Source organism: Natator depressus, chromosome 5 (assembly GCF_965152275.1).
Source record: "Natator depressus isolate rNatDep1 chromosome 5, rNatDep2.hap1, whole genome shotgun sequence".
NCBI classification, from domain to species: domain Eukaryota; kingdom Metazoa; phylum Chordata; order Testudines; family Cheloniidae; genus Natator; species Natator depressus.
Genome location: NC_134238.1, coordinates 85,246,627 through 85,273,570, shown reverse-complemented (window position 1 = coordinate 85,273,570; position 26,944 = coordinate 85,246,627). Strand labels below are relative to the sequence as shown.

Below are 26,944 nucleotides of genomic sequence, written 5' to 3'. Positions count from 1 at the left end.
AACTGACACTCAACTCCATAGTATCTGACCCCTTTCCACATAATATCGGTATCAGTAACAAAGTCTCTAGTGGACTTAATGGAGTCTCTGGATCTACTTTTTCAACTACAAAAAACTTAGTTTTGTTCTTTCTTTCATTGGTTGGTTGAATTGTCTCTTTGCTACAGGGTGTTTGTTTTTTGCAGGGGGGAGAGTAGTGTTGAATAAATGATGCTGTCAGTGTTGCGACTGCTGTTCTTGCTATGGAAGACAGGCATAGTCAAAGAAGAGCTAAAAACAGGAGCTCAGTGAAAGCAAAAAAATCAACTGGCAACATATACTAGATTTGTGACAAAAGGCATCTATTTAGGGTTTTTTGTTGTAGTTATTTGTTAAAACACAGTCTGTGCAAGAGGTTATAGGGATTTTTTGTTTTGTTTATATTTAAGATAGTAATATCCTTGCTATGATAAACACTAGAACAAGCTATATTGAGCTTAGCAATTTATATGCTAACTTAGATCATATTAAGTATATTTTCTTGCCTTTCATGCTGGGGGTTTTTAAACATTAAAAATGCAGATGTTTTAAACCATAAGGGTTCATTTTGTTGCATTTTAAACATACTCTCTAAACTTACTGAAAGATAAATTACAAAGATTACTGCTAAGACAGGTACATTTTATATGTTATGCATGAGACATACAAACTGACAGCCTGAATATGTTTTCTTCTTGAGAATGCTATGGAGACACTGAGGTTGGTTGCACTTTAATTATTATGCATAAATAAATTATGCAAAGTTCATTTGAATCAGACTGTTTCTGGTATCTCGAAAAACAAGGCAAAATATCACCCAAACACCTGATGTGCAAGCCATTGCAAATGTAGATACTTCAGAAAAGAGATATATTAAAAATTCACAATGGCAGGCTGTCCTGCTGAGCCACATGAAGGGGAACTCCCCCTTTGCAAAAGATGGGAATGGGAAAGCTGCCTTTTCTGAAGACTCTCCATGCTGTGTACTGGACCCACAAAGGCTGGAAATCTGTGCATAAGGTGACACAACGGTGGCTGGGGCTGGAGAAATATCTATGCCACATACATAGTCCCCACCACCAGCCTGACAGGAAATCTACTGAAAAGTTATTCCAGCTGGAGGCTGGCAGTGGAGGCCATGGAACTCCTCTCCCCCCGCCTTGGGGAGGGGTCCCTGGAATTAGGCTGTCAGGAGGCTGGAGTGAGGGTCAGAAGCCAGGGCAGTGACACTTCCAGTTATAACATCAGCCACGAAAAAGAATAAAGGAAAATAGCCCCCGAATTTATCTGAAAAAAATATATTTACATTGTTTTAAGAGGCATTTTCAAACTGTGCCTTCCACTGCATTTTCAAGACAGAGCTTGCTATTTGTGATTTCACTATGTGTAACAATCTGAATGCTGAACATCGGTAATTTCTGCTGTCACTTCTCTGCTTTAGGCTTACATTTGAGAAGATAGTTTAATAAATATTAACAGCACCTCGATCATGTAGTAATGGATGAAGTGTCATGTCCTTGAAAAACAATGAATTTTGGAATTGTAGACATTTTTTACATCGTATATCAGAAAAGGAAACAGGCTAGCTGTAATTGGAAAATAATTACAATTTTTTCCTCTCCAAATCGACTTCATGGCATAGTGATGCATCCTTCTGCGGGCCATGTCACTTGTGTACGATGTCTTTCTTCCCCCGCATCTGTTGTAGTTGTTTGAAAGAATACGATAGAAAAGATGTTTACCCTTCTAGGGCATAAAGCTAAAACTTAAATACGCATGTACTCAGATTTGCAACACAGATAACTATACAGAGAAAATAGGCTCCATTGTGTCTGTAAAAAGAAAAGGAGTACTTGTGGCACCTTAGAGACTAACCAATTTATTTGAGCATAAGCTTTCGTGAGCTACAGCTCACTTCATCGGGTGCATACTGTGGAAAGTATAGAAGATCTTTTTATATACACAAAGCATGAAAAAATGGGTGTTTACCACTACAAAAGGTTTTCTCTCCCCCCACCCGACTCTCCTGCTGGTAATAGCTTATCTAAAGTGATCACTCTCCTTACAATGTGTATGATAATCAAGGTGGGCCATTTCCAGCACAAATCCAGGGTTTAACAAGAACGTCTGAGGAGGGGGGGAGGGTAGGAAAAAACAAGGGGAAATAGGTTACCTTGCATAATGACTTAGCCACTCCCAGTCTCTATTCAAGCCTAAGTTAATTGTATCCAATTTGCAAATGAATTCCAATTCAACAGTCTCTCGCTGGAGTCTGGTTTTGAAGTTTTTTTGTTGTAATATCGCAACTTTCATGTCTGTAATCGCATGACCAGAGAGATTGAAGTGTTCTCTGACTCGTTTATGAATGTTATAATTCTTGACATCTGATGTGTGTCCATTTATTCTTTTACGTAGAGACTGTTCAGTTTGACCAATGTACATGGCAGAGGGGCATTGCTGGCACATGATGGCATATATCACATTGGTGGATGTGCAGGTGAACGAGCCTCTGATAGTGTGGCTGATGTTATTAGGCCCTGTGATGGTGTCCCCTGAATAGATATGTGGGCACAGTTGGCAACGGGCTTTGTTGCAAGGATAGGTTCCTGGGTTAGTGGTTCTGTTGTGTGGTATGTGGTTGATGGTGAGTATTTGCTTCAGGTTGGGGGGCTGTCTGTAGGCAAGGACTGGCCTGTCTCCCAAGATTTGTGAGAGTGTTGGGTCATCCTTCAGGATAGGTTGTAGATCCTTAATAATGCATTGGAGGGGTTTTAGTTGGGGGCTGAAGGTGACGGCTAGTGGCATTCTGTTATTTTCTTTGTTAGGCCTGTCCTGTAGCAGGTGACTTCTGGCTCTATCAATCTGTTTCTTCACTTCCGCAGGTGGGTACTGTAGTTGTAAGAATGCTTGATAGAGATCTTGTAGGTCTTTGTATCACAGAGCTTGGCTGTAGACAATGGATCGTGTGGTGTGGTCAGGGTGAAAGCTGGAGGCATGTAGGTAGGAAATATACCGGAAACCTACTGATCGCTATTCCTACCTACATGCCTCCAGCTTTCACCCTGACCATACCACATGATCCATTGTCTACAGCCAAGCTCTGCGATACAACTGCATTTGCTCCAACCCCTCAGACAGAGACAAACACCTACAAGATCTCTATCAAGCATTCTTACAACTACAATACCCCCCCCCTCCCGACGTTCTTGTTAAACCCTGGATTTGTGCTGGAAATGGCCCACCTTGATTATCGTACACATTGTAAGGAGAGTGATTACTTTAGATAAGCTGTTACCAGCAGGAGAGTGGGATGGGGGGGAGAGAAAACCTTTTGTAGTGGTAAACACCCATTTTTTCATGCTTTGTGTGTATAAAAAGATCTTCTATACTTTCCACAGTATGCATCCGATGAAGTGAGCTGTAGCTCACGAAAGCTTATGCTCAAATAAATTGGTTAGTCTCTAAGGTGCCACAAGTACTCCTTTTCTTTTTGCGAATACAGACTAACACGGCTGTTACTCTGAAACCTGTCATTGTGTCTGTAATTATATCCTAAAAAACAGGAAGATGCAAGCAGGTTGAAATGTGTTTTAAAAGACATAGTTTCCACTGTTCAAATGCATTAACTGTGTAAAATAATAAAAAGGAACATCTAAAATTAATTTAAACAGAATTCATCTCTTCCAAAGATTAAATGAACCCTTTATAAAAGGTCAAAGACTTATCAAAATATGTATTTTATTATTAATAAGAGCTGCTTCATTAGAGAATTGAAGGCTGGTTAGAATTGTACCAAGTTTCAGAAAAAGATAAGATTGATCCTAGGCATTACAGAGAGATAGGCAAGTCTTATTTCGGTACGAAGAAAAATTGTTGAGCAAATAAAGGAGTACAACAGAGAAAATCTGCCCAGGTTATGAAAAGGGAAATTGTGACTGACCTATCAGAATGCCTTGAAAGAGTTAATAAAACATAAGAGAACAGAACTGTTAGCTATACTCTCCAGTCTTTCCAAAAAGCTTTTATTAAAGAATCTTTAAGGGTAAACAGTATGCAAAAATGACAGATAAGGTTTTTTCATGGATCAAGAGATAGCAAGTTGGGAATATGTTTAAGCAGTCAGCTGACAGAGTAGGAAGAGATCAAGGGCCAGACTGTCCCTAGCCCTGTATGGATGGACAAAGGGGACATATACCCACAAGCAAGTCAGCAGTAGTGCTGAGAGCACAATCCTAGTTCTTGTGCTCAACAACCACAACTCCACTTGCATAGCTCCTCAGCAGTAATAGTCTGCTCAAAATGGATGGAGATGGGGGGAGGAGTCACAGACCTATCTTTCCTCAGCAGATCAGGCCCTTCACTGGAGAAGACAATGCTGCACCCTTTCAAAGGGTGTTGTCAAGGCCGTATGCACTTCGCACTCCCCTGCAAGTATTGTGCATTTCTAAGGCACAACAGCTCTGGGACTTGTCACCAGGATGGCGAGCCTCCACCCCAGCCCCAATATCAGTTGCTTTACAGCTCAATTTAGACTCAATAGTGGGGTAACCGAGGCTATTCAATATTAATAAATAACCCTTAAAAGGAACCAAATAGTGAGACATTAAATTCTACTGAAGGAATAAACATATTTGTTATTCAAGGTTAGAAAGAATTTTCACAAATCCCAGAAAGACTCAACAAACATAGGACAACTGGGCAACTTGATGGGAGCTGTAATAGGTACAATGCAGGGTAACACATATTAGAAGGGACAATGTACTTCAAACTGTTTGCACACACTGATGAGTTCTGATTTACTTATAAACTCTCAGGGGAAGTGGGGGGGCGGGGAAACAAAGCAAAAACTCTAGGAATCACCATGAAAATCTCAATGAAGCTGTTTGCCCAATGCACGGTGGAAGTCCAAAAGGAAATAAGGAATCACGCAACCTGTTCTCCTTTCTCAGATGAGACATTCCAATGATTTTAGAAGGGGATCAATTGTTTTAAGAGGACAGAAAATAATACAGAAAATATAATGAAATTATCAATTGATGGGATGAGCTTAACTTGAATCCTGCATTTAAGGTTGGTCCCTTCATCTGAGAAAAGTCATAACAGAACTCTAAAATGTCAAGAGAAGGACTATACAATAATTCAAGGCATGAAAGCGTCCATATAAAGACCAAAATTATGTTACTTAGTTTGGAGAAAAGTAAAAGTAAAAGTCCGGCTAGAAATAAAGCATATAAAGAAAGAAGGGTATTAAAAAAAGAACAGTATCCCTGAGTTCTGCATCACTACTCCCACACCCCCTGCCTCCAACCTCTGGTCCAGCACATTACAATCAGTACAGCGTCCCCTGTGACTAAGTTTGAGGAATGGGAATTGATGTCTTCCTTCTCTACCACAGCAACCATAACAATTAGCTTCCTTCATGGTGACCCAGTTCCAATATCTGCAACTACACTTAACGACCATGGGAAAGTTTGATGTTTCAGCTATAACGATCACCAATAAAATAGCTACCATCACTGACATTTAAAGTAGCCCTGTCAGGTTTCAGAATCAACACCTCAGTGTAGTGTTCAGGCAGTTTACACCTCTCAGATGCATTGTTTCAGTCTGTCCACAAACTCCAGAAGACAATACTGTAGCAGTTTGTGCTCATTTACCATTTAGATTCCCCCCTTGTGAACATATAGACTAGAACAGATATTTGTTTTCTTTTTATGAAAACACATGCTGGAGCCCAAGTATGTAACAAATTCAAAAAGAAGATAATTATGCAACAACTTATGCCACTGCATAATCACATTATACCATACACAAGGCCTTGGCAATAATAGAATGAAAAGAGCACTTAAAATCAAAAAGTCAACAAAAATTAAAATGTATAAAATGAAATACATTTTAACACAATGTTTAATTAACCTTTGACACTCACTGCAGCAAGAAATTATTGAAGTGAAAGCTTAGGAAATTGAAAAATGAATCAAACAAGGCAGGATACAATTGCAGTACAAGGAGTATCAATATTCTTGCTTCATTGCACAAATTAATAACCACTGAGGATCAAGAAAAGTTCCCCCCCTTTGTCGAGTATTGCAAAAATGCACGTGTAACATGGATTCCAGACATCACCTCTGAGGCGCTAAGCATCGTCCACTATCATTGAGGTTGCTGGGAGTGGAGAGGCTGAGCATCTTTTAGGATGGTTTTCTAGGGGGTTGGGGCTCAAAACATCAGAAACCAAATTCAATAGATATTACCACCAAAGGTTTTTGTGCTTGCACTGTTTTGTTTTTAAAGTAATGGTTTCCATTTATTTTAGGGTTTTTTTTTTAAATCTTAGACCATATGATCCAAAGAAATAAGAACAGTAAAATATTTTTAACCACTTTAATACAATAAAAGTGACAGTGAAGGAAAATCACCACTCCACTGTACATAGCAACACAAAAAAGATTGTGCATTACCTTTTTATTCCTCAGATCACACCCTCTAGACTTTTTAATGGAATAATCTAAAAAAAATTACCTTGTAGAAAGTAAAATTAAGATTTATCTTTAGCTATTTATTTGGATAGCCCTTTCAAAGTAATTCTTTAAATTCCATTGCCCTGCTTGAGCTAGTAGGCTTGCAGCAGCATACACTGCACATGCTCCAACTTATCCACTGAAACTCAGTACCTATCATTAAAGAAACATACCCAAATGATTTCTTCTTGATGATACTGTTTCCAGTTCCTTCCACTGTCACTGAACATCAGGAGATAGCTCGTTACCCAGTCCGAACTCCCATATCCACCTTGGGTAGCAACTGCAGTGATCTCAGTTCTCTCACCAAGATCAATCTGGAGCCACTGATATTTGTTGGACACAAGAGGAGACCAACCACCAGCTCCTTTGAGAGTAAAGGGGGAAACAAAAGAAAAAAAGAATAGAATAAAAGTTGTAGAAAGATACATTATTAATTCATAATAGAAGTATAAAAAATACTAATTAAATTCACACCACAGATGACCTAGAAATGATATATTCACTATTACCTGTGAGTGCCATTAGAAAAAAAAAAAACAAACGATTCCCTGAAACAGTTTGAATGGAGGAATCTGAGCAAAAAATACTAAGATACATTGTGATTTTGCTTTACTACTTTTTTTTTTCCCCGTCATCCTGTATCCCTCTTTTGCAACGGACGTTTCAGTGTACGGTCTATGTTTGTTAATTATAATAATATTCTTCACTTAGACAATGTCTTCATGCCGAGGTCTCAAAACATTTTGACAAACCATAATTAATTTTGAAAAACCATAATTTACAAACCATAAATGCAAATCACAATAATGTTCCCACAAAGTAAATATTTATATGTCTATTTTTATGTTGGGTGAAGTGAGGTAAGCGTATGGAGGGACTTTATATGATTTTCCAAAGCCACCAATCAGACAACAGCAGATTCAGGAATACAAACTAAGGTCCTGATCCTGCAAACACTTATGCACATGCTTAATCAATAGGGCTACTGACAGGAGAAAAGTTAAGTATATACATAAGTGTTGCAGGATCAGGGCCTACATCTTGTACTCTATCAAGTAACTAGCACACTTTGGACACTATATAAATAGCAGTAGTAATAATTCCTAAACAGAACATTTGATAAAAAAAGAGTTAAGTTTATAAGTGTGTTTCACTGAAATATACTAATAATCAAAATCAATATTATACTTTCAGCACCAATTTTCTACATCTTTTTAAAAGGACCCAAACAGAAAAAGGTGTGGAAATGACAGTTGGACCCAACCTGTTCTCTGTTATCAGTTTCTTCACGATCACCCCAACTGATTTACACAGCCCACCCCACCCTAAACACAAAGTGCAAAAAACAAATTATTAGTAAATTAATCTCATAAAATAGGAAATGGGACTTTATAATCGCCTATGAATTTATCAGGACCACTATTTTTATTTTTTCCACATATTAGCATACAAAGTTATGAAGTGGTGGGCAAAATTACTGGGGTGCAGTGACAGTGAATGAGGAAGGCTTATATTTTATTTTATTTAATACAGTCAGATAAAAAGAGCCACTTTCCCCAGACGCTAGACATCCTTGACAAATGTTTAAGCAACACACTACATAGCAGCAATTTCTACCATATGCAGCAGCAGCCAATATAACAGTTGAGAATAATAATATATCAGTTCATTTCCATACATTTTAACATTTATGGGGAGTTTAATGTGCACAATGTTTTGTAATAAAAGTGCATTATTGGGTTTTAGAGTTTGCAGGATTGTGACTCACAATCTCAACATTAACTCTTTTTAAATTACTTTTATTTTACAATTTTCCTTGTTTTTTTGAATGAGCCTTGAACATTTAAATCAGCTTGGTGTATATGCTCTGCAGGAAGAGAGCTCTGCTCTGGCCGATCATGGAGGGCACATCCATAATGCTATAACCCCCCGTTTACAATGCATTTATGTACTACTTCAACATAACAGCTTCCCTGGTTTAAACCCCTTATGGTAAAATTTAAAAACCTAGTTGCCTAATATTAGTCTATTAAACAGATGCTTCTGTCTAGGCACCTTAATTAGGATTTAGAAGTATAAATAAGAGCACAGGTGGCACAATCAGGGCCTAAATATGTCACTATAGTACTGTGCTTTGAATATGATTACAATTCAGCATTTATAGACTGGCTGGTTTCTCTGTTTTTATTTATTTATGTTTTTTCTTCTCAATTTCTCCATCACTTCTGTATTATCTTACAATTAGGTGACATCTTTTTTCATTTAAAAATGTACTCAATTATCAGCAAACAGCTTGAGAAGTGGGGTAAGAAAAATTCAGCAGCCACATGACGGTATGCTTCCACTATGCTAATATTGAGTCACCACACCATGCCACATAGATGGAAGCATGAACTGTTGGAACACCAAATGCTAGATTCTCTTCTGTGCCAGAGAGCTACTTCTCACAGACACTGGGAGAAGGCAGCAGGGGGGATGGTTACTTCTCCCTAATTTTCAGGACTAGCCACAGACCTAACACAGTTTAGAGCTGCTGCTTGGCTTCTCCAAGTTGTGCTAGTGGTATAGAGTCCTTAATATACCTTACACCGGAGGAGAATAAGTATAGCAGAGCTTCACCACACTCTGTCCTCACCCCACCCTATGTCCTTCGACATGCCCATCATTGCAGGGGATGGGGCACAGGCACAGCACATAACTGTGGCACACCTGTTCCAGCAGGAAAACCCCTCTGACAGAGGAATTCTCTACTGGTCTTTTGTGGCCAGATATGACCCCTTTGTAGTACCTGAGTTGCACAAAGGGACTATAACTGCATAGAGAAACTGGCCTTGAATCTCCCTGTTAATCACAAGAAGTGATGCATTTATATAGTGGAATCACGTAAAGATGACTACAGTGACTATCAGTAGCATGCTTGTTCAAATAAGTAGAGAATTCATTTTTTAAATGTCAGGACTACTAAAGAGAAATGATCATGATCACATCTGCAGAAGTATCCATAGTACAAACACAGTTTTTACAGGAGTAATTCTATAGTTCTGTCATTTATCAAATTTTCCCTTAAGCAGATACCTCTCAATTACATCAAAGGGAAACATTATACAATGTCCAGTAAAGTGATCAGCAAGCAAAGAAGGGATCATTTGCATAAGATACATATATTGTCCATGAAAATGGAATTGTAAAAAAGGGTCTGTACAATAGTTTAAAAGAACAAATGCAATTGCATAAGTTTTGTCTCATTGTTCCAATAAGATTAAAAAAAAAAAAGTCAACCTCTGCATTGCATGTAAGCTTTCCAGAAACTCAAAGCACTCTTGGTGAAATCACAGAGATAGGTTTTATAACAATCATTAATTATTATGAATGAGTTGTTTTGTTATTAATTGACGATCAAAAATATTTCATTACATAAAAAAACAGCTCTTTACTAAGTCAACTAAGGCCAAGTGCCTCTCACATCCACCACAGTTTACAACAAAAAAGCCACTGAGTTGAGAGAAATGTCTGTTTTGTTTGAAAATAAATGTTTGGAGGTTTGTTCAGTATTTATTTGAAATTTCCTGGGCTGTAACACTTTGTTATTTTTTTATAATAATCTATTCTACTGGTATTTCAAGTTGCTGGCCACAGGTTCTGTAGATCAAACTCACTGTACCTCTAAAATTACATCAAGCAAATCAGGGTCTTCCTTCATTTAGCTCATGTGAAGACTAATTCATGTTTCCAGGATTCTTGAAGCACTGGCCACATAGGATTACAAATGTAAATTATGGTAAACAGTCAATCATCTGTGAGTCTCTAGTTTGAATCTGGGCACATCAGCAGTAACTGAATTTGGGGTTAAATCATGTCCTTTAGGAAAAACACCAAATAACAGGTAAAAAACTCTATGTAATTAAAGTTGTAGGGTTTCCTATGAGGTGGACAGTGTTGAATTTAGAGCTATGACCTTAACCAGTGCATGCATGCCTCTAAACCCATTGGCTCAATGTCTCCCATGTTACTCCATGGGCATCCTGACCCCACACCAACCACTATTGCTTTCTGAGCAGCTATAACCCCCTTTGTTCCACACCTACAAATTTCCTATGTTCTGCTTCATTAAAAAAACCACAGTAAAATTAACACTTATTGGCACGCACATTGGCAATCTCAAGAGACAGATCAAGGACTGTAATGATCTCCTTAGGACAGGAATAAGGTGTATTTAGTGGAACAGCGTGGTGGCATTTACACTGTAATGTAAAGGATTAATAGCTCCAGTACCTTGGCCTGAAGCAAAGTCTTTGAATGTGTGTTCCTTAGTGCTTGGTAAATAGGGAGGCAAATAAGGAGCCAAAAAGTTAGGGAATAGAGGTTAAGAATATCAATATGAACATGGAACTCCGTAACTCCAATAAAGGAACATTTAAATTTCACTAATTTGTGCAGTAATCTTTGTTATGTGCCTGGCCCAGCAACCTCAATTCGGGCATTTTCTAATTTTTGAGTTGTTGAATTTGCAACTTTAATAAATGTTCATCTAACATAGCTTTTTTGTTTCTCATATTTATATAAGACATATATTTGTTTCAATCATTTATCTTTTGTTGTATTTCCCACAGCCTTCCTTTGAGTGGGGGATGGGAGGGAGGCATTTTCCCCCCGCTCATGAACAAACTCCCCTGGAAAATGCAGAGCACTGGTATGCGTTGTTCTGAATTAGAAGCCCTAGGCAGGTTGCTGTTGTCTCCGATCACCTCCTGAACACTTTGTCAGAAGAGATGTCTAATACAATCTTCTTTATTACCCATTGTCCCTTGCTGCAATTGTCTCCGTTGGGATTATCTGCACAGAGCGTGCCTGAGGGATCTACAGTGAGGTTTCAAAAGCAAACATAACACAAGTACTCTTTATGGGTAACATGTCTGACAGAAGTGGTGCAAATATCTAATAAAAATAATCCTGAATGGGTACCTACTTGTAGTATTAATTACAACTATGAAAAATCCCTATAATATTTATTGTGTGCTGAAAGCTGGGATTCTCATTAAATTTGCAATTTTAGCCCAATGTGAAAAGCTACCGTTCCTTCCACCTCTTACGCCCCAAACCCTTTCCTTTATAAATCTGTGTTTTACCATTTTGCTTTAGCAGCACTTTGTCTTTTGGAGCCACTTGACAGGCTAATGGAGTGTCCCCTGCTTTGTACTCTTCTGCCCATCAGTCTGCCAGGGTCTACAATGTGGTCAAACACCACACAGTTCCCATCAGCCAGCTGTTGGTACTTACTGAGTTCCAAACACCCATGCAACACTTACATATAAACCTGCTAACTAAGATATAGGATATAAACATTTTAAAATGACTACTTTTTGAACATTTTTAGATAAGCCTAATTCTTTTTAGAATACCCCCAGCAAACAAATTTCTGAAATGTGACAGTTAAATATTGAGACTCATTTGCACAATTATAAAATCTAAGAAATGGACCATTTTCAACAGTTATTAATATGCAGACATTGAATCATGAACTCTCATTCATTACCATTTCTGTCAATTTCTGCAATGTTTGTCATCTAATATTATTTGTAAAGTTAATTTGATGTAAAAATGTGTTTTACGTTGAACTTCATGGCATGCAATACATTTTGCATTATTTTTTAAACAGAGAATGTATTGTGCAATGTAATTTTGCAGGGTAAGCCACATTAAAGGATCAGACAGAAAGTTGTCTTCATCATCAAAAGAACCAACTTACAGCTCAATCAGTTATTTGAGCACCCATTTCAGTTGCTGAGCCATAAACAAGGGCCATGCCTGCAGCTTGTCACTAGACCCTGGGGAAGTTCACAGGAGGGGAGTTGCTCTTTTTAAAGCATGCAGGAGAAGAGCTCTCCCTCTGTGCATCTCCTATAGCATGGGGAATGTAAGCTACTCAACTATCCTGCCAGCAGCCCCCTTAGCCCCTGCCTTCCCATCTTCTAGTTCACTGCAGCCCCCACCACTACCCTATGCAGGTTTTGACTTCTGAACACATACATTTTAGATGCATATCTTTTATATGTATAATTTCAGAAAGTATAACAATTATATGTTTAAAACATTATAAATAGAACAACATAAGTATGAACAACTTAAGTGAACAGAAGAAACCTGGAAGGGGCTGAGAAGAAGAGCCAGGCAGTTGGAGGCAGAAGGTGCTCTTTAGGATTTAGAGCAGATGACAGTAGCTGAAGGTCTTGAGAGTGGAGCTGCCCAGGGAATTAGTAAAACAATCATATTCACTGTGTTTAAAACTTTACATTCCCAGCAGAGAAAGTATGAAATGATGATAGAGCTTTCTCACCTGGCCTCACAGCTTGTCAGGCTGCCCTACTCCTGCTGCTTCATGTGAAAAGCTTTTGAAAGTACAGAACAGAAACTGGAGCACCGATTAAAGTTTATTTCAGGTGTGCTACCCCATTATTTTTTATACTGCTATACTACTTCCTTTTGCTGCCTTGGTGTGTAAATTAAACCAATTTACAGCAGCTGACTGCAATGTATCCTTGCTCACACCAGTTTATCAGTGCATAACTTACATCATCTTTTATGTCACCGCTTAATGTGGTCACATAGTATATAGTGTCTTTTCTCTGGTTAACAAAGCAGCATATTTCCCATATGGAGAAATCCATGGAAGTTGATTTTACACTGAATTCAATAGTTAAACCAGGGATGAATTTGGCTCCACATGCTACAACAAATTTTCTTGATAAAACCTACTGGTAATTGTGATTTAATGTGCTTAGAAAAGTTAATTTCATGAGTTAAATGAAATTAAGTAGCTAGCAATGTCAGTGGAGATAAAACAATGCCAAAACATACGGAGAAGTAAATACCTTGTTTTGCTTTTCCTCAGGCTAAATAACAGAATCATACTTTAAATAAATTAAATGTTCATACAACTGCAACCATACTTGTAAGCAAACTAACTAAGCAAGGTTTTTATAGAGTTGTCTACCGAACAGCAGGAGCCTGTATGCTTGCACTAAGATAGTAGATCACTTTTAGGACTCAAAAATTATTTTATTGAGCAGATATTAACTCTGTTTAAAGATATGAGACATAATAAGATCAACAGGAAACTGCAGCAATTCCAAAAATAGCAAATGGACACTGAACGGTGACACTGAGCTTTTTAAAAACTGTATCTAAGGTCTATATCTAATCGCCATTTGAATGACCTTAATGTTTTTGCCTCTGCAGTCTTATCCTATAGTTATGTTGGGGGTTGGGAGAAAACTCATTGGAGTTGGTGGGCATAACAACTGCCTTCCATTCATGCGAAATTAAATACACCTTTGATTAGTTCAAGATTTAGAATTATGTAGGTAGAGGGGTTTCACTATGGGCTGAATGTAACATGGGGTGGGAGATTGATTTTGATTGTAGCTGTGTGTCAGTATGTGTGTGTAGAAGAGGGGCTATAACCACTATAGAACCAGACAGAGAAGGAGCAAAGAAGCTCCAAATGCCCCCAGAGAAGCACTCATAGTGTGGCCATGAGAAGCAAGCCTAGAGAGAGTGCTGTGCTTTTGATGGCTCAAAGAGGATTGGAGCTGTGACCAAAGAAACTATATCCTGTTTTATTTGTCCCACATTCAGGGAAATAGGACCGTATGTGCATTCTCTGTAATTAAACAGACTTGCATCAAACAAATCCTCATTACCTAGTAGCTGGGAGACATGAGTACAGGAAGGCACATGTGTACAAGTAAACAGAGCCATTTATAACCAATTGTCCTAGTTAATGGGAGCCATCAAGATTCCAAGCCACCATTAATGGCCCACACTTTGCATAATTACAATAGGACCTCAGAGTAATAGTTCTAGTTTCAGTTACAAGTATGATACATTCATACAAATAGGATGAACATATTCAGTAGGTTTTTACCTTTGTAATGATGCCTTACAAGAGACCTTTTGCATGAAGCATATTCCAGTTACATCATATTCACATTCATAAAGCATATGGAGTGCAACCTCACAGAAAGCATGCCTTTGACCTACATGAATGTGAACAGATATCTCCAGGTGCCTGAACCCCAGTTATAATAGTTACATTTACACTCCATTTGGAGAGCCTTTGAACAGAGATGGACTGACCCTGTTTTAATACTTATATTCTACAAAAAGTCTGGGGAAATTGCAGATAAGTTTGGTCCGGTGTAGGTAATAACTTAAAGAGGCTTCCTGAGAAGTATGGAGCCAAACCTCCCTCAATGTGAATAAGGAACCAACATGGAACTTCTCCTCTGGCAAGAAAGATTCACAGCTGTGGAGTTCATCAGGGCTCTAAGAAATATCATTTGTGCTCTGTTGAAAATGGATTTTGATTTGTGTATGAGAAGCCACATGGGCTTGACATGACAGCTGAATCAACACATCTCATGCTATATGTGCTCTGTTTGACCAATCATCTAGACACAGGAAGATACCTTGACAACAAAGAAAAATGGTTATGACACCAGGCATTTAGTGAAAATCCTCCTTGCCACAGAAAAACTATTGGATAGCACACAACATTGGTTGAGATCTTTTCATACACAAGAGGTATATCGTTGGGAGATGTACAAATTGAGACTTGCTGCTTGGAGATGAAAGCAACTGACAAGCAGCTCCCACTAGTAGAAGGAAAGTATTTTGGGAAGAATCCTGGCTTCCTAGAAGTTGAGAAAAGCTCTACGTCTAGTAACAGAAGGGAGTGGACATTCTCTTTTGTTCTTTCAGGAGCTGATCTAAAGGAGTCATATTTTGCCAGTACTGCTTTATAGCTGGCAACACTCAACCACTGTGTGGCAGAGGAAAAAGCCAGAAGCCGCCAAAGCACTGTAGCCTACAGAGATTCCTCATAAGTACTCACAACAAATGAAGAGTTCAAAGGTCATTTGAACAATGCAGACCATAGGGATGCCCCAACCATGCACTTTTCCTCCAGATACACCCTCTACCCTAGGGCCAGTAAGAAAGCTGGGCAAAGACGTCAGTTCAGTAGCCCAACATCACCAGAGGATTCCTGCACTGTACAAGTGGGATCAACCATGATTCAGGTCGCTTTGTACTTGTGACCCAATGCAAAACAAATGCAGCATGACCAAGAGTCAAGCCACTGATTTTAGACTGAGTAGAAAAAAGAAACAAATATTTTTATTTCACTTCCCATTTTGGGTTGTCAGACTCATGCTCAGCATGTCAAGAATTTAAATTTCTAAAAAGTGGCAACATTAGTCTTACTAGAAGAAAAGTGAAAGTTACTAATAAACATGTACAACAAGTATCATTTACTATGTCAAATCTCAGTTAAGATGTTTCAGAGCCATTTTCAATCTAACTCAAGATGATAGCACGGCACTGGGAAATGATACTTGTAATCAGAGGGCCAATTCACCTTTCACCTACCCCTTGAGGTCAGTTGCATGAATGTAGCTAACCTTATTTTGTTCGCAATCTTCTGTGTTGACAGTTATTCAGATGTGTCCCATTTTGCTTTCCATCTTCTGAAGCCTTTGAAGACATTTTTTCTCAATCAATCATTATTTAAATATATTCCAGTGGGCTATTTCATAACACTGTCGCTGACACGATGCATCAAAAGGACAGCTAGTTGGCAACAATTCAAAGAGTTATCAAAGCCACTATTCTTTTTTCAGCTTTTCTATCAGCATAACACTGTAAAGCAATATGGACCGACTGCCTACACTAGATGGCTCCTTTTGCATTATACGGGAATATACTATGCCATAGTTATACAGTTTGATACAATTAATAGTATACTCTGCACTTTACAAGTAGATTACAAAAAAAGTAAGATATGCCAAACAAATACCTCACAGTTTTAAGACATTTTATAACAGTTTGTGAAGACAATACTATGAAACTGATTCACATCTACTAACCTGCTAAGCCTTATCCCCAGGGAGGGCAAGTGTTTGCTGAGATTCTGCCAGAGCAGGGCACTTTTAAACCTCATCAGTTTCTCCCGGGGGGCCCACTGGTAGACACTACTTTGGTAATATACCAATTTGGTGCACCCTTTAGCTGCACCTAATGCCCAGCCAGCACTGCATGTTTTTGCTCTTGTGCTGATCAGTTGCAGATGAACTTCTTTTGAGCACATATTCTGACTTCTTCCTAGAGCTGAATGTAAAACAGATTAAATTTTGGGAGCTTGCCTCATTCATAATAAATCAGTGGTGGTCAACCTGCAGCCCGCCAGGGTAACCCGCTGGTGGGCTGCGAGACAGTTTGTTTACATTGACCGTGCGCAGACATGGCCGTCCACAGCTCCCAGTGGTCATGGTTCACCATTCCTGGCCAATGGGAGCTACAGGAAGCGGCAGCCAGCACCTCCCTGCGGCCCGCACCATTTCCCGCAGCTCCTATTGGCCAGGAACAGTGAACCACAGCCACTGGGAGCTGTGGGCAGCCGTGCCTGCAGACAGTCAATGTAAACAAACTGTCTCGCAGCCCGCCAGCGGATTACCCAGACGGGCTGCAGGTTGCCCACCACTGAAGTAAATTGTATAACTGGTGTCAAACCCATGTGCTTTTGATCCCATTGTAGCCCCCATGAGAGCACCCTCACTCAGATCTCAGGCTTCTGCTGTAACCTGTCTTGGGGTGGCAACTTGCATTCCTCTCCCTTCCTCCAGACTGGGGATTTAGGCTGAAATTTCCTCCTGTAATCGTTCCCTCACTGTGATCACCTTAGCAAGTCTGAGTGTAGTTCACTGGCTGTCCTGTTATTTCCCAGGGACAATGTCAGCATTTACCAGTGACCGGTCAGCCTTCACAAAGCATAGTATGTATTTAGAACAAAATAATTACAGATGTTGGAGACCCCAGGGCATGGCCAATAGTTAAGTTGAGGGTATGGAAGGCCATAAGGGTCGAGGAAGTCTCCCTGCTGAAGGCCTAAGGGCTTCTTCGCAACCCCCCTTAATAGAATTCAGGCCTGGCTGGTTTGAGTAAGGTTTGCTGATGCCAAGTTAAAGATAATAGGAGAGACAGCTAGAAGGCCAGACAGAATGTGCTGGTTGTTTAAATTGCTAGGAATGCTTGTTAGAGGTTGCAGGAAATAAATATTGTTGTAACCTATATAAGGAAGGCAGAGTATTTGTGTAAAGTTTTGATTGGCTGATGTGTAGTGCAGTTGCATTAAGGAATATAAAAGTGTGTATAATGACTTGCTCTGAGGTGCAGGATTTGAGATTCTATTCTCCCTGTACCTTGTTTGCAGCTGCAAATAAACTTTTCTGCTTCTCCACCCCGTTGTGATTATTGAGTGACGCACACCGGGTAACGAACCCCTGCTGTTGTTTTGCCTCTGGGCACTGGGTGCCGGCAACACAGAGAAAATAAATCTTGAAAGCAAGCAACAGCTTATCTGCACACTGTCTTACCAGGTGGCACCCATCTTTCATATGGAGACCCTGGTCGGTTTCCAAGTCTTTCAAACCTGTCTAGTAGGGTTTTCCCTTACTGGATAAAGTCTCATCTCAGTTCTTGATAGAGTGAGAGGGAACCTTCACCTATAACAGGCTTCCCACTTTAAACTATTCTACGTTTTTTGGACCTCTTGAACCCAGTTAAAACCAGTCAATGAATTTTCTCCCAATCGGTAGTACTTCTGCCAACTTTGTTGACCTGTCTAGAAATTTGCCATAATTACCCCCAGCAATGTTAGATTCTCTTTTTTGCTTAGTGACTTTCCTTCAATCACTGTGCCGCCTGCCTTGTTTCAACCAAGTAAGTAGCAAAATCAAGGGAGAGGGGAAACCGAGTCACATATTGGGGAGTAGGAAATAATGAAAAGGACAGGCCACTAATACACAAAGATCACTTTGAGTGCAAGCAAACAATATGTTTTAATATAACTAAATATAAATATATACATCTAGGGAACAAAGAACATAGTCATACTTACAGGATGGGGAACTCTATCCTGGGAAGGAGTGACTCTGCAAAAGATTTGGGGATTGCAGTGGATAATCAGCTGAATGAGTGCCTAGTGAAACTGAGGCCAAAAGATCTAATGTGACCCTTGGACGCATAAACAGGGGAATCTCGAGTAGGACTAGAGAGGTTATTTTACCTCTCTATTTGGCACTGGTGTGACAACCATTGGGATACTGAGTCCAGTTCTGTGGTCCACAAGTGAAGAAGGATGTTGAAAAATTGGAAAGGGTTCAGAGAAGACCCATGAGAATAATTAAAGGATTGGAAAATGTTTTTTAGTGATAGACTCAAGGAGCTCAATTTATTTAGCTTAACAAAGAGAAGGTTAAAAGGTGACTTGATTACAGCCTGTTAGTATATACATGGGGATCAAATATTTAATAATGGGCTCTTCAATCTAGGAGAGAAAGGTATAACACTACCCACTGACTGAAAATTGAAGCTAAAAAAATTCAGACTGGAAATAAGGCATACATTTTTAACCGTGAGAGTAATAACTATTAGAACAATTTACCTGGGGTCATCGTGGATTTTCCATCACTGATTATTTTTAAATCAAGATTGCCTTTTTTTGTTAGTAAAAGATCTGCTCTAGGAATTATTTTGGGGAAGTTCTATGGCCTGTGTTATACACGAGGTATAACCAGGTATCTACTAGATGATCACAATGGTCCCTTCTGGCCTTTCAATGTATGAATATATAAAAATTATTTCGTAAAAATAAATCAGAAGTTTCTCAGTTCTCCACAGATGGTAACAAGAAAACATCCAGAAAAAAAAATGCATCTTTCATTGAGTTGCTGGGCTAAGTCTACCACACTCAGACTTCTGAGCTGGTTGCTTTGTATAGTATCCCATTTCTGGTTCCATATGTATTGATTTGGTGGTAAACAAACAAAGGAAGCAACCAACATTCAAAATGGATCTACATATTAATCATATCAATATATGTTATAGCAAAACAAAAGGAAGACAGATTTAACTCAAATACATGATGCACTAGGCTCTAGTACCGGTAAACAACTGTCTTTCACGCAAAGCACTGGCCCTCACAAAGATAGGAATTTAGCCCCCTTTCCATGGGAACTGTTTTCTCTCTGCTTAGCTGCCAATGAATTCTGAATGTTGGTTTATCTTTCTATAGGAGTCTTACCAACATGCCTTACTCATTGCTGGCCCTTGAAGTTTAGGCAAGAAAACTGCCACAACGCAAAGTAATCTTTTTACCTCTGACTGCTATAGATTTCAGCTACCTCCCACCAGCATGTAAGAATTCAGTTCCTTTTATGCTTTCTTTGGCTTCTTTTTCCCTCATCCCTGAGGACATGAACATCCTCCAAAACAAACTATCATCCAATTTAAACTTTGTCCTCTTTTCCAGCCTAGCGTTGGCCTCAAGGCAGGGGACTGTGTCATTATTTCTCAGAGTATACGTGAATAGTACAAAAAAAGTCATTTGGCTTCAGTGCATATCATACAGAGAAGGAAGAAGCTTGTAGACCATAAATATTCACTACATGTTACTTTGACATTTTCCAGCTGGGAAGCTGCCCTGGAAATTAAATCAAGCTTCTTAGCTCATGATGTATGCCACTGCCTCTGACTAGTGAAGTGGATTGCATTGATAACCTAGAGGATTTAGTATATAGATCAAAATTCTCTTTTATGATGCATGCCCTCCATTATGACTTGTATTCTACTGTGCTTATATATGGATCTTCCATCAGTACAGCATAGTCAATGGGAAATCTATGCACTTAGGGAGAGCAGACTGCCACAGTCAGTCTTCCAGGAAGACCTGAAAGGAGATTTTTGCTCTTATGTTTTGCTGTAAGAGTCCTTATCAGTTTATTCACGGATTTTTTCCATGTGGAATCACTCTGGGAATTTTCAAATAAAACCATTATGATAGCTGAAAGGATTATATCAAATTAAACCTCTGAAAGGATTTTGTATTGCATCAGTTTTGCTATGAAGCTACAAAGAATAACTGCAAATTTTATATTTGTCTTTAACAAGGAGTGATGTGTATACTATGGTACTCTATTACTTACTGGGTCTGTTGCTGAAACCTCTAGGTATATAACTCTGTATTTCTGCCGTGTCCATCACAATACTGTAGCATAAGTCCTAGATGAATCACTTTCTGATGATGGCACTCTAGTAAAGACATTTCAATGCTGGAAAAGCTGATTCACTAATTTTGGCATCTTTCATAGCACAGATAGCATGGTGCAGTCTGTACAGTAGGCAAACAAATAAAATGTTGGCACCTGCAGTTTCCAGGCAAAAATACTCCTCCTTCTATTTAAAACTAAAATGCTCAATTTTGTTTCCATTATTACAGATGTAAATTGCTACAACTAGCAGCTGGGAATATTGGCCAACTCCATCTGGTTACTGGCCTGCACACAGCTCTGACATACACAAAGGGATCATGATTTTGTAAGAAAGAAAACAAGTGAAATGTCACCTTTATGGTGTTTAAATCCTAATTTTTGTGTGCATATTTTTAACATTCCACAGCAAGCTAACATTTCTATGAATCAACTCTATGAATATTTCATTTGTTCTCAGTTTTATTCTATAGCAGTAATTGTCTCTCCTTTGAAGTACTATGATGTTTGCGTCTGTGTGTAATTCTATATTCCAAACACACTGTAGAACCCAACCATGTAAGTATGATTTTATTTGTTCAAATATTATTTCTGTAGTATAGTATTCCAGAGTTATACCTATGGTTCTTAGTACTCTGTATACTTATCTAATTGAATCCCCTAGGGTAGTTATTTTCAAAGATGCTTGCATTAATAATCAAAGGCTCCTTTCAAAAAAAACTGTATGTCAGTCTATTAGCATCCTGTAATATCCCAGGATATAGAGGTTCACTTATGAGGTTCTATAGACATACTGTGCCAGATCATCTGCTGTTGTACATTGGCATAGCTTTATTGAAGTCAGTGTATTTTGTTTCCCGGCTAATCATCTTCATTAGATTAAAATCAAATGTGCCAGCATTTCAGCCACAAAAGGCATGCAAGAAATTACAGTTAAACCAGTTCATGAGTTTACTTACATTCTATGATTTTGCAATGACTAATATAATGTTTTAAAATTCACATTTTTATAGAGTTAGATTCTAATGCAAGCTCTCTCATTTTTCCTCTAACCCATGGGAATTTCTGCTTCACTAGATACTTCGTGTATCAGAGTTCATGGATTCTGAATGATATTATGCTACTGTGGAATTAATAAAGAAACCCTTCTTGCTGAGAATAAGCAGTATAGTAAGCACTCTAGAGCTGAGAAAGAGGACAAAAAATATGTACTTCTGATTAGCCAATTTTAGATTGCTGCCAGCAATATGAATCTCATCAGCAGTACTATATTGTTATATCATGCTAAAAGAGGAGGGGGTATAACTGTGTAGGGTTGGAAAACAGCATTATAGAAAATACAATTGAGCTAGACTAAGGGAAGTTCACTCTTAGCAAATATAACCACATCTGGTTGTCATAACCAATTAAGTGCCATAACCAATAAGGCTTTGTCTTTTGGTTAGTTTTGTAGGGTATGTAAAACATATTACATGTAGATTACCGAGGTAAACTTTTTATTATTATTTCATGTGACTTTGAAGGACAAATTTTTAATCACCTAACTACAAGTGAAGGAAAACAGGACTTCAATTCAGTTAGCATTTTCTGCTTTAGAACCCAACTTCATTGTTCAGGAATCTGGATTTTTCATAGACTATTATAATAGTTTTCATTTATGATTTTAGGAAATATCATTATAAGGTTTGTGAAACTAAACCAGCCAACTTCAACAGCCAAATGAGAATTTCTTATGGCTTTATAGTAGCATTAAGTAGCAGCAATTTTACTGCATCTGGTGTACAACTAATGCCCAGCTAGGCTACATTATTTATAAAGCTATGTTTAACTTATAAAAAAATCTTTCACATTTGAAAATTCATAGAATCATAGAATCATAGAATATCAGGGTTGGAAGGGACCTCAGGAGGTCATCTAGTCCAACCCCCTGCTCAAAGCAGGACCAATCCCCAATTAAATCATCCCAGCCAGGGATGTCATGTCATGTCAAGCCTGACCTTAAAAACTTCTAAGGAAGGAGATTCTACCACCACCCTAGGTAACGCATTCCAGTGTTTCACCACCCTCCTAGTGAAAAAGTTTTTCCTAATATCCAACCTAAACCTCCCCCACTGCAACTTGAGACCATTACTCCTTGTCCTGTCCTCTTCTACCACTGAGAATAGTCTAGAACCATCCTCTCTGGAACCACCTCTCAGGTAGTTGAAATCAGCTATCAAATCCCCCCTCATTCTTCCCTTCTGCAGACTAAACAATCCCAGTTCCCTCAGCCTCTCCTCATAACTCATGTGTTCCAGACCCCTAATCATTTTTGTTGCCCTTCGCTGGACTCCCTCCAATTTATCCACATCCTTCTTGTAGTGTGGGGCCCAAAACTGGACACAGTACTCCAGATGAGGCCTCACCAATGTCGAATAGAGGGGAACGATCACGTCCCTCGATCTGCTCGCTATGCCCCTACTTATACATCCCAAAATGCCATTGGCCTTCTTGGCAACAAGGGCACACTGCTGACTCATATCCAGCTTCTCGTCCACCGTCACCCCTAGGTCCTTTTCCGCAGAATTGATGCCTAGCCATTCGGTCCCTAGTCTGTAGCTGTGCATTGGGTTCTTCCGTCCTAAGTGCAGGACCCTGCACTTATCCTTATTGAACCTCATCAGATTTCTTTTGGCCCAATCCTCCAATTTGTCTAGGTCCTTCTGTATCCTATCCCTGCCCTCCAGCGTATCTACCACTCCTCCCAGTTTAGTATCATCCGCAAATTTGCTGAGAGTGCAATCCACACCATCCTCCAGATCATTTATGAAGATATTGAACAAAACCGGCCCCAGGACCGACCCCTGGGGCACTCCACTTGACACCGGCTGCCAACTAGACATGGAGCCATTGATCACTACCCATTGAGCCCGACAATCTAGCCAACTTTCTACCCACCTTATAGTGCATTCATCCAGCCCATACTTCTTTAACTTGCTGACAAGAATACTGTGGGAGACCGTGTCAAAAGCTTTGCTAAAGTCAAGAAACAATACATCCACTGCTTTCCCTTCATCCACAGAACCAGTAATCTCATCATAGAAGGCGATTAGATTAGTCAGGCATGACCTACCCTTGGTGAATCCATGCTGACTGTTCCTGATCACTTTCCTCTCGTGTAAGTGCTTCAGGATTGATTCTTTGAGGACCTGCTCCATGATTTTTCCGGGGACTGAGGTGAGGCTGACTGGCCTGTAGTTCCCAGGATCCTCCTTCTTCCCTTTTTGAAAGATGGGCACTACATTAGCCTTTTTCCAGTCATCTGGGACTTCCCCGTTCGCCACGAGTTTTCAAAGATAATGGCCAATGGCTCTGCAATCACAGCTGCCAATTCCTTTAGCACTCTCGGATGCAACTCGTCCAGCCCCATGGACTTGTGCACGTCCAGCTTTTCTAAATAGTCCCTAACCACCTCTTTCTCCACAGAGGGCTGGCCATCTACTCCCCATGTTGTGATGCCCAGCGCAGCAGTCTGGGAGCTGTCCTTGTTAGTGAAGACAGAGGCAAAAAAAGCATTGAGCACATTAGCTTTTTCCACATCCTCTGACACTAGGTTGCCTCCCTCATTCAGTAAGGGGCCCACACTTTCCTTGGCTTTCTTCTTGTTGCCAACATACCTGAAGAAACCCTTCTTGTTACTCTTGACATCTCTTGCTAGCTGCAGCTCCAGGTGTGATTTGGCCCTCCTGATTTCATTCCTACATGCCCGAGCAATATTTTTATACTCTTCCCTGGTCATATGTCCAACCTTCCATTTCTTGTAAGCTTCTTTTTTATGTTTAAGATCCGCTAGGATTTCACCATTAAGCCAAGCTGGTCGCCTGCCATATTTACTATTCTTTCGACTCATCGGGATGGTTTGTCCCTGTAACCTCAACAGGGATTCCTTGAAATACAGCCAGCTCTCCTGGACTCCTTTCCCCTTCATGTTAGTCCCCCAGGGGATCCTACCCATCCGTTCTCTGAGGGAGTCGAAGTCTAAGTCCAGGGTCCGTATCCTGCTGCTTACCTTTCTTCCCTGTGTCAGGATCCTGAACTCAACCAACTCATGCTCACTGCCTCCCAGATTCCCGTCCACTTTTGCTTCCCCCACTAATTCTTCCCTGTTTGTGAGCAGCAGGTCAAGAAAAGCTCCCCCCAGTTGGCTCGTCTAGCACTTGCACCAGGAAATTGTCCCCTACGCTTTCCAAAAACTTCCTGGATTGTCTATGCACCGCTGTATTGCTCTCCCAGCAGATATCAGGAAAATTAAAGTCACCCATGAGAACCAGGGCGTGCGATCTAGTAGCTTCTGCGAGTTGCTGGAAGAAAGCCTCATCCACCTCATCCCCCTGGTCTGGTGGTCTATAGCAGACTCCCACCACTACATCACTCTTGTTGCTCACACTTCTAAACTTAATCCAGAAACACTCAGGTTTTTCTGCAGTTTCGTACCGGAGCTCTGAGCAGTCATACTGCTCCCTTACATACAGTGCTACTCCCCCACCTTTTCTGTCCTTCCTGAACAGTTTATAACCATCCATGACAGTACTCCAGTCATGTGAGTTATCCCACCAAGTCTCTGTTATTCCAATCACGTCATAATTCCTTGACATCACCAGGACCTCCAGTTCTCCCTGCTTGTTTCCAAGGCTTTGTGCATTCGTATATAAGCACTTGAGATAACCTGCTGATCGCCCCTCATTCTCAGTATGAGGCAGGAGCCCTCCCCTCACAGACGTTCCTGCCTCTGCTTCCTCCCGGTATCCCGCTTTCCCACTTACCTCAGGGCTTTGGTCTCCTTCTCCCGGTGAACCTAGTTTAAAGCCCTCCTCACTAGGTTAGCCAGCCTGCTCGCAAAGATGCTCTTTCCTCTCTTCGTAAGATGGAGCCCGTCTCTGCCCAGCACTCTAAATACTGTTAGAATTGAGTATTTATGCAGATTTGGATCCTATCTTTTCAGAACATTATAGCCTCTTATATTTAATGACGAATCACTATGGACAGAATGCACCCCTACTGAAATCGTGTAGTTTTAAAAAAACAACAGAGAGAAAAACCTTTAATAGTTCCAGCATATGAAAGTTTTTTGCAGCTGTCAGAAAATAATATTCCTCGTTATATTTACTGCCAGAAAGCCAGTGGAGTTGGACAACGTAGAACCTTGGGACGCTCCAGCCTAAAATTTGTGTTTGTCACATTATTTAAAATCACTGTGAGACTTAAAAGACACACAAATAGCCAACATTTCACCAATCTATGTATAACCTAATAATAATCATAGCATAACCTTCTGATTATTATCAACTAACTAACTGAGGTATCTTGCAACAATATGACATTTGTTTGGCATCAATTTGGCAATTTAGAAATTAATCTGAGATCAAGATGAGAAGCAGATTGGCAATTGTCTGTTAGAAAAACTTTATGGCTTGGAATAATCCCATCTAAATTGCAGATTATTCTCAACCTCTGGTAACGCATGGGTAACTAAAATGGTAATAAATAACCAAAACACAAATTCTTGGACAAAATGAAAGGCAAGCAATAAACATATCAGTGAATAGTTAGAATGTGATCAGATTATATTTCTGCTTCCTCTACATCTTTCTTTGTATGTAATTACTGATAACAGACATCAGGACAAATGTTTTGGATGAACAGTGTTTTCTGGTTGGTTGGTTTTAAAGGACCTTAGTGAAATGTGTGTTCATGGACAAACATATGATAACAGGCAACTTCATTGAAGTACTGATTATATGGCCAGAACCGTTGCCCTTCATTATAGACAGGCGCACTGTAGATCCTAAGAATAGTTAAGCAGTTTATACCGGATTAAGCAATAAAGAGGTTTCATTCATCAGTGCATATTGCCAAAAAGTCACAGCTTCCACAGTTATCCTGCTACGTCAGAAGACGTGCTGTGGCAATTTATAAGAAGTGGCATTCCTCAGTGGATTCAGCAGAAGGTCAACTGCTTTCATTTGAAACCCTGCCCCTGTGCATTTTGAAGATTTGGGAGGAATGTTTTGATTTGAAACATTACTGTCTCCGTTTGCACCTCAGGGCTATCTGTGTAAATTGGTATGAATTCTGCATTGTTTTAACATTGTTTGTATTATCACTTTGATTTAGACATGTAGAGTGTTTAGTATAGTTTTCTGGGTGAAGTATATCTAAATATCTTTTGGAAGCATTTATGAGACCAAAACTTTATTTATTATTTGTATTGGGATAGTGCCCTGTACAAACCCAGAACCAATTAGAGATGATCCGTGC

The 26,944-nt window shown here is 39.6% G+C and overlaps 1 protein-coding gene across 2 annotated transcripts in view; it reads right to left on the bottom strand.

The window, feature by feature from the left end:
- The window catches only part of CNTNAP4 (contactin associated protein family member 4), a 305,669-nt gene that overhangs the window by 207,927 nt on the left and 70,798 nt on the right, over window positions 1-26,944 (bottom strand). For both annotated transcript variants that reach the window (XM_074953126.1, XM_074953125.1), the window contains exon 3: window positions 6,713-6,906. In XM_074953126.1, the coding sequence (XP_074809227.1) occupies window positions 6,713-6,906 (194 nt within the window). The remainder of the gene's footprint in view (window positions 1-6,712; window positions 6,907-26,944) is intronic.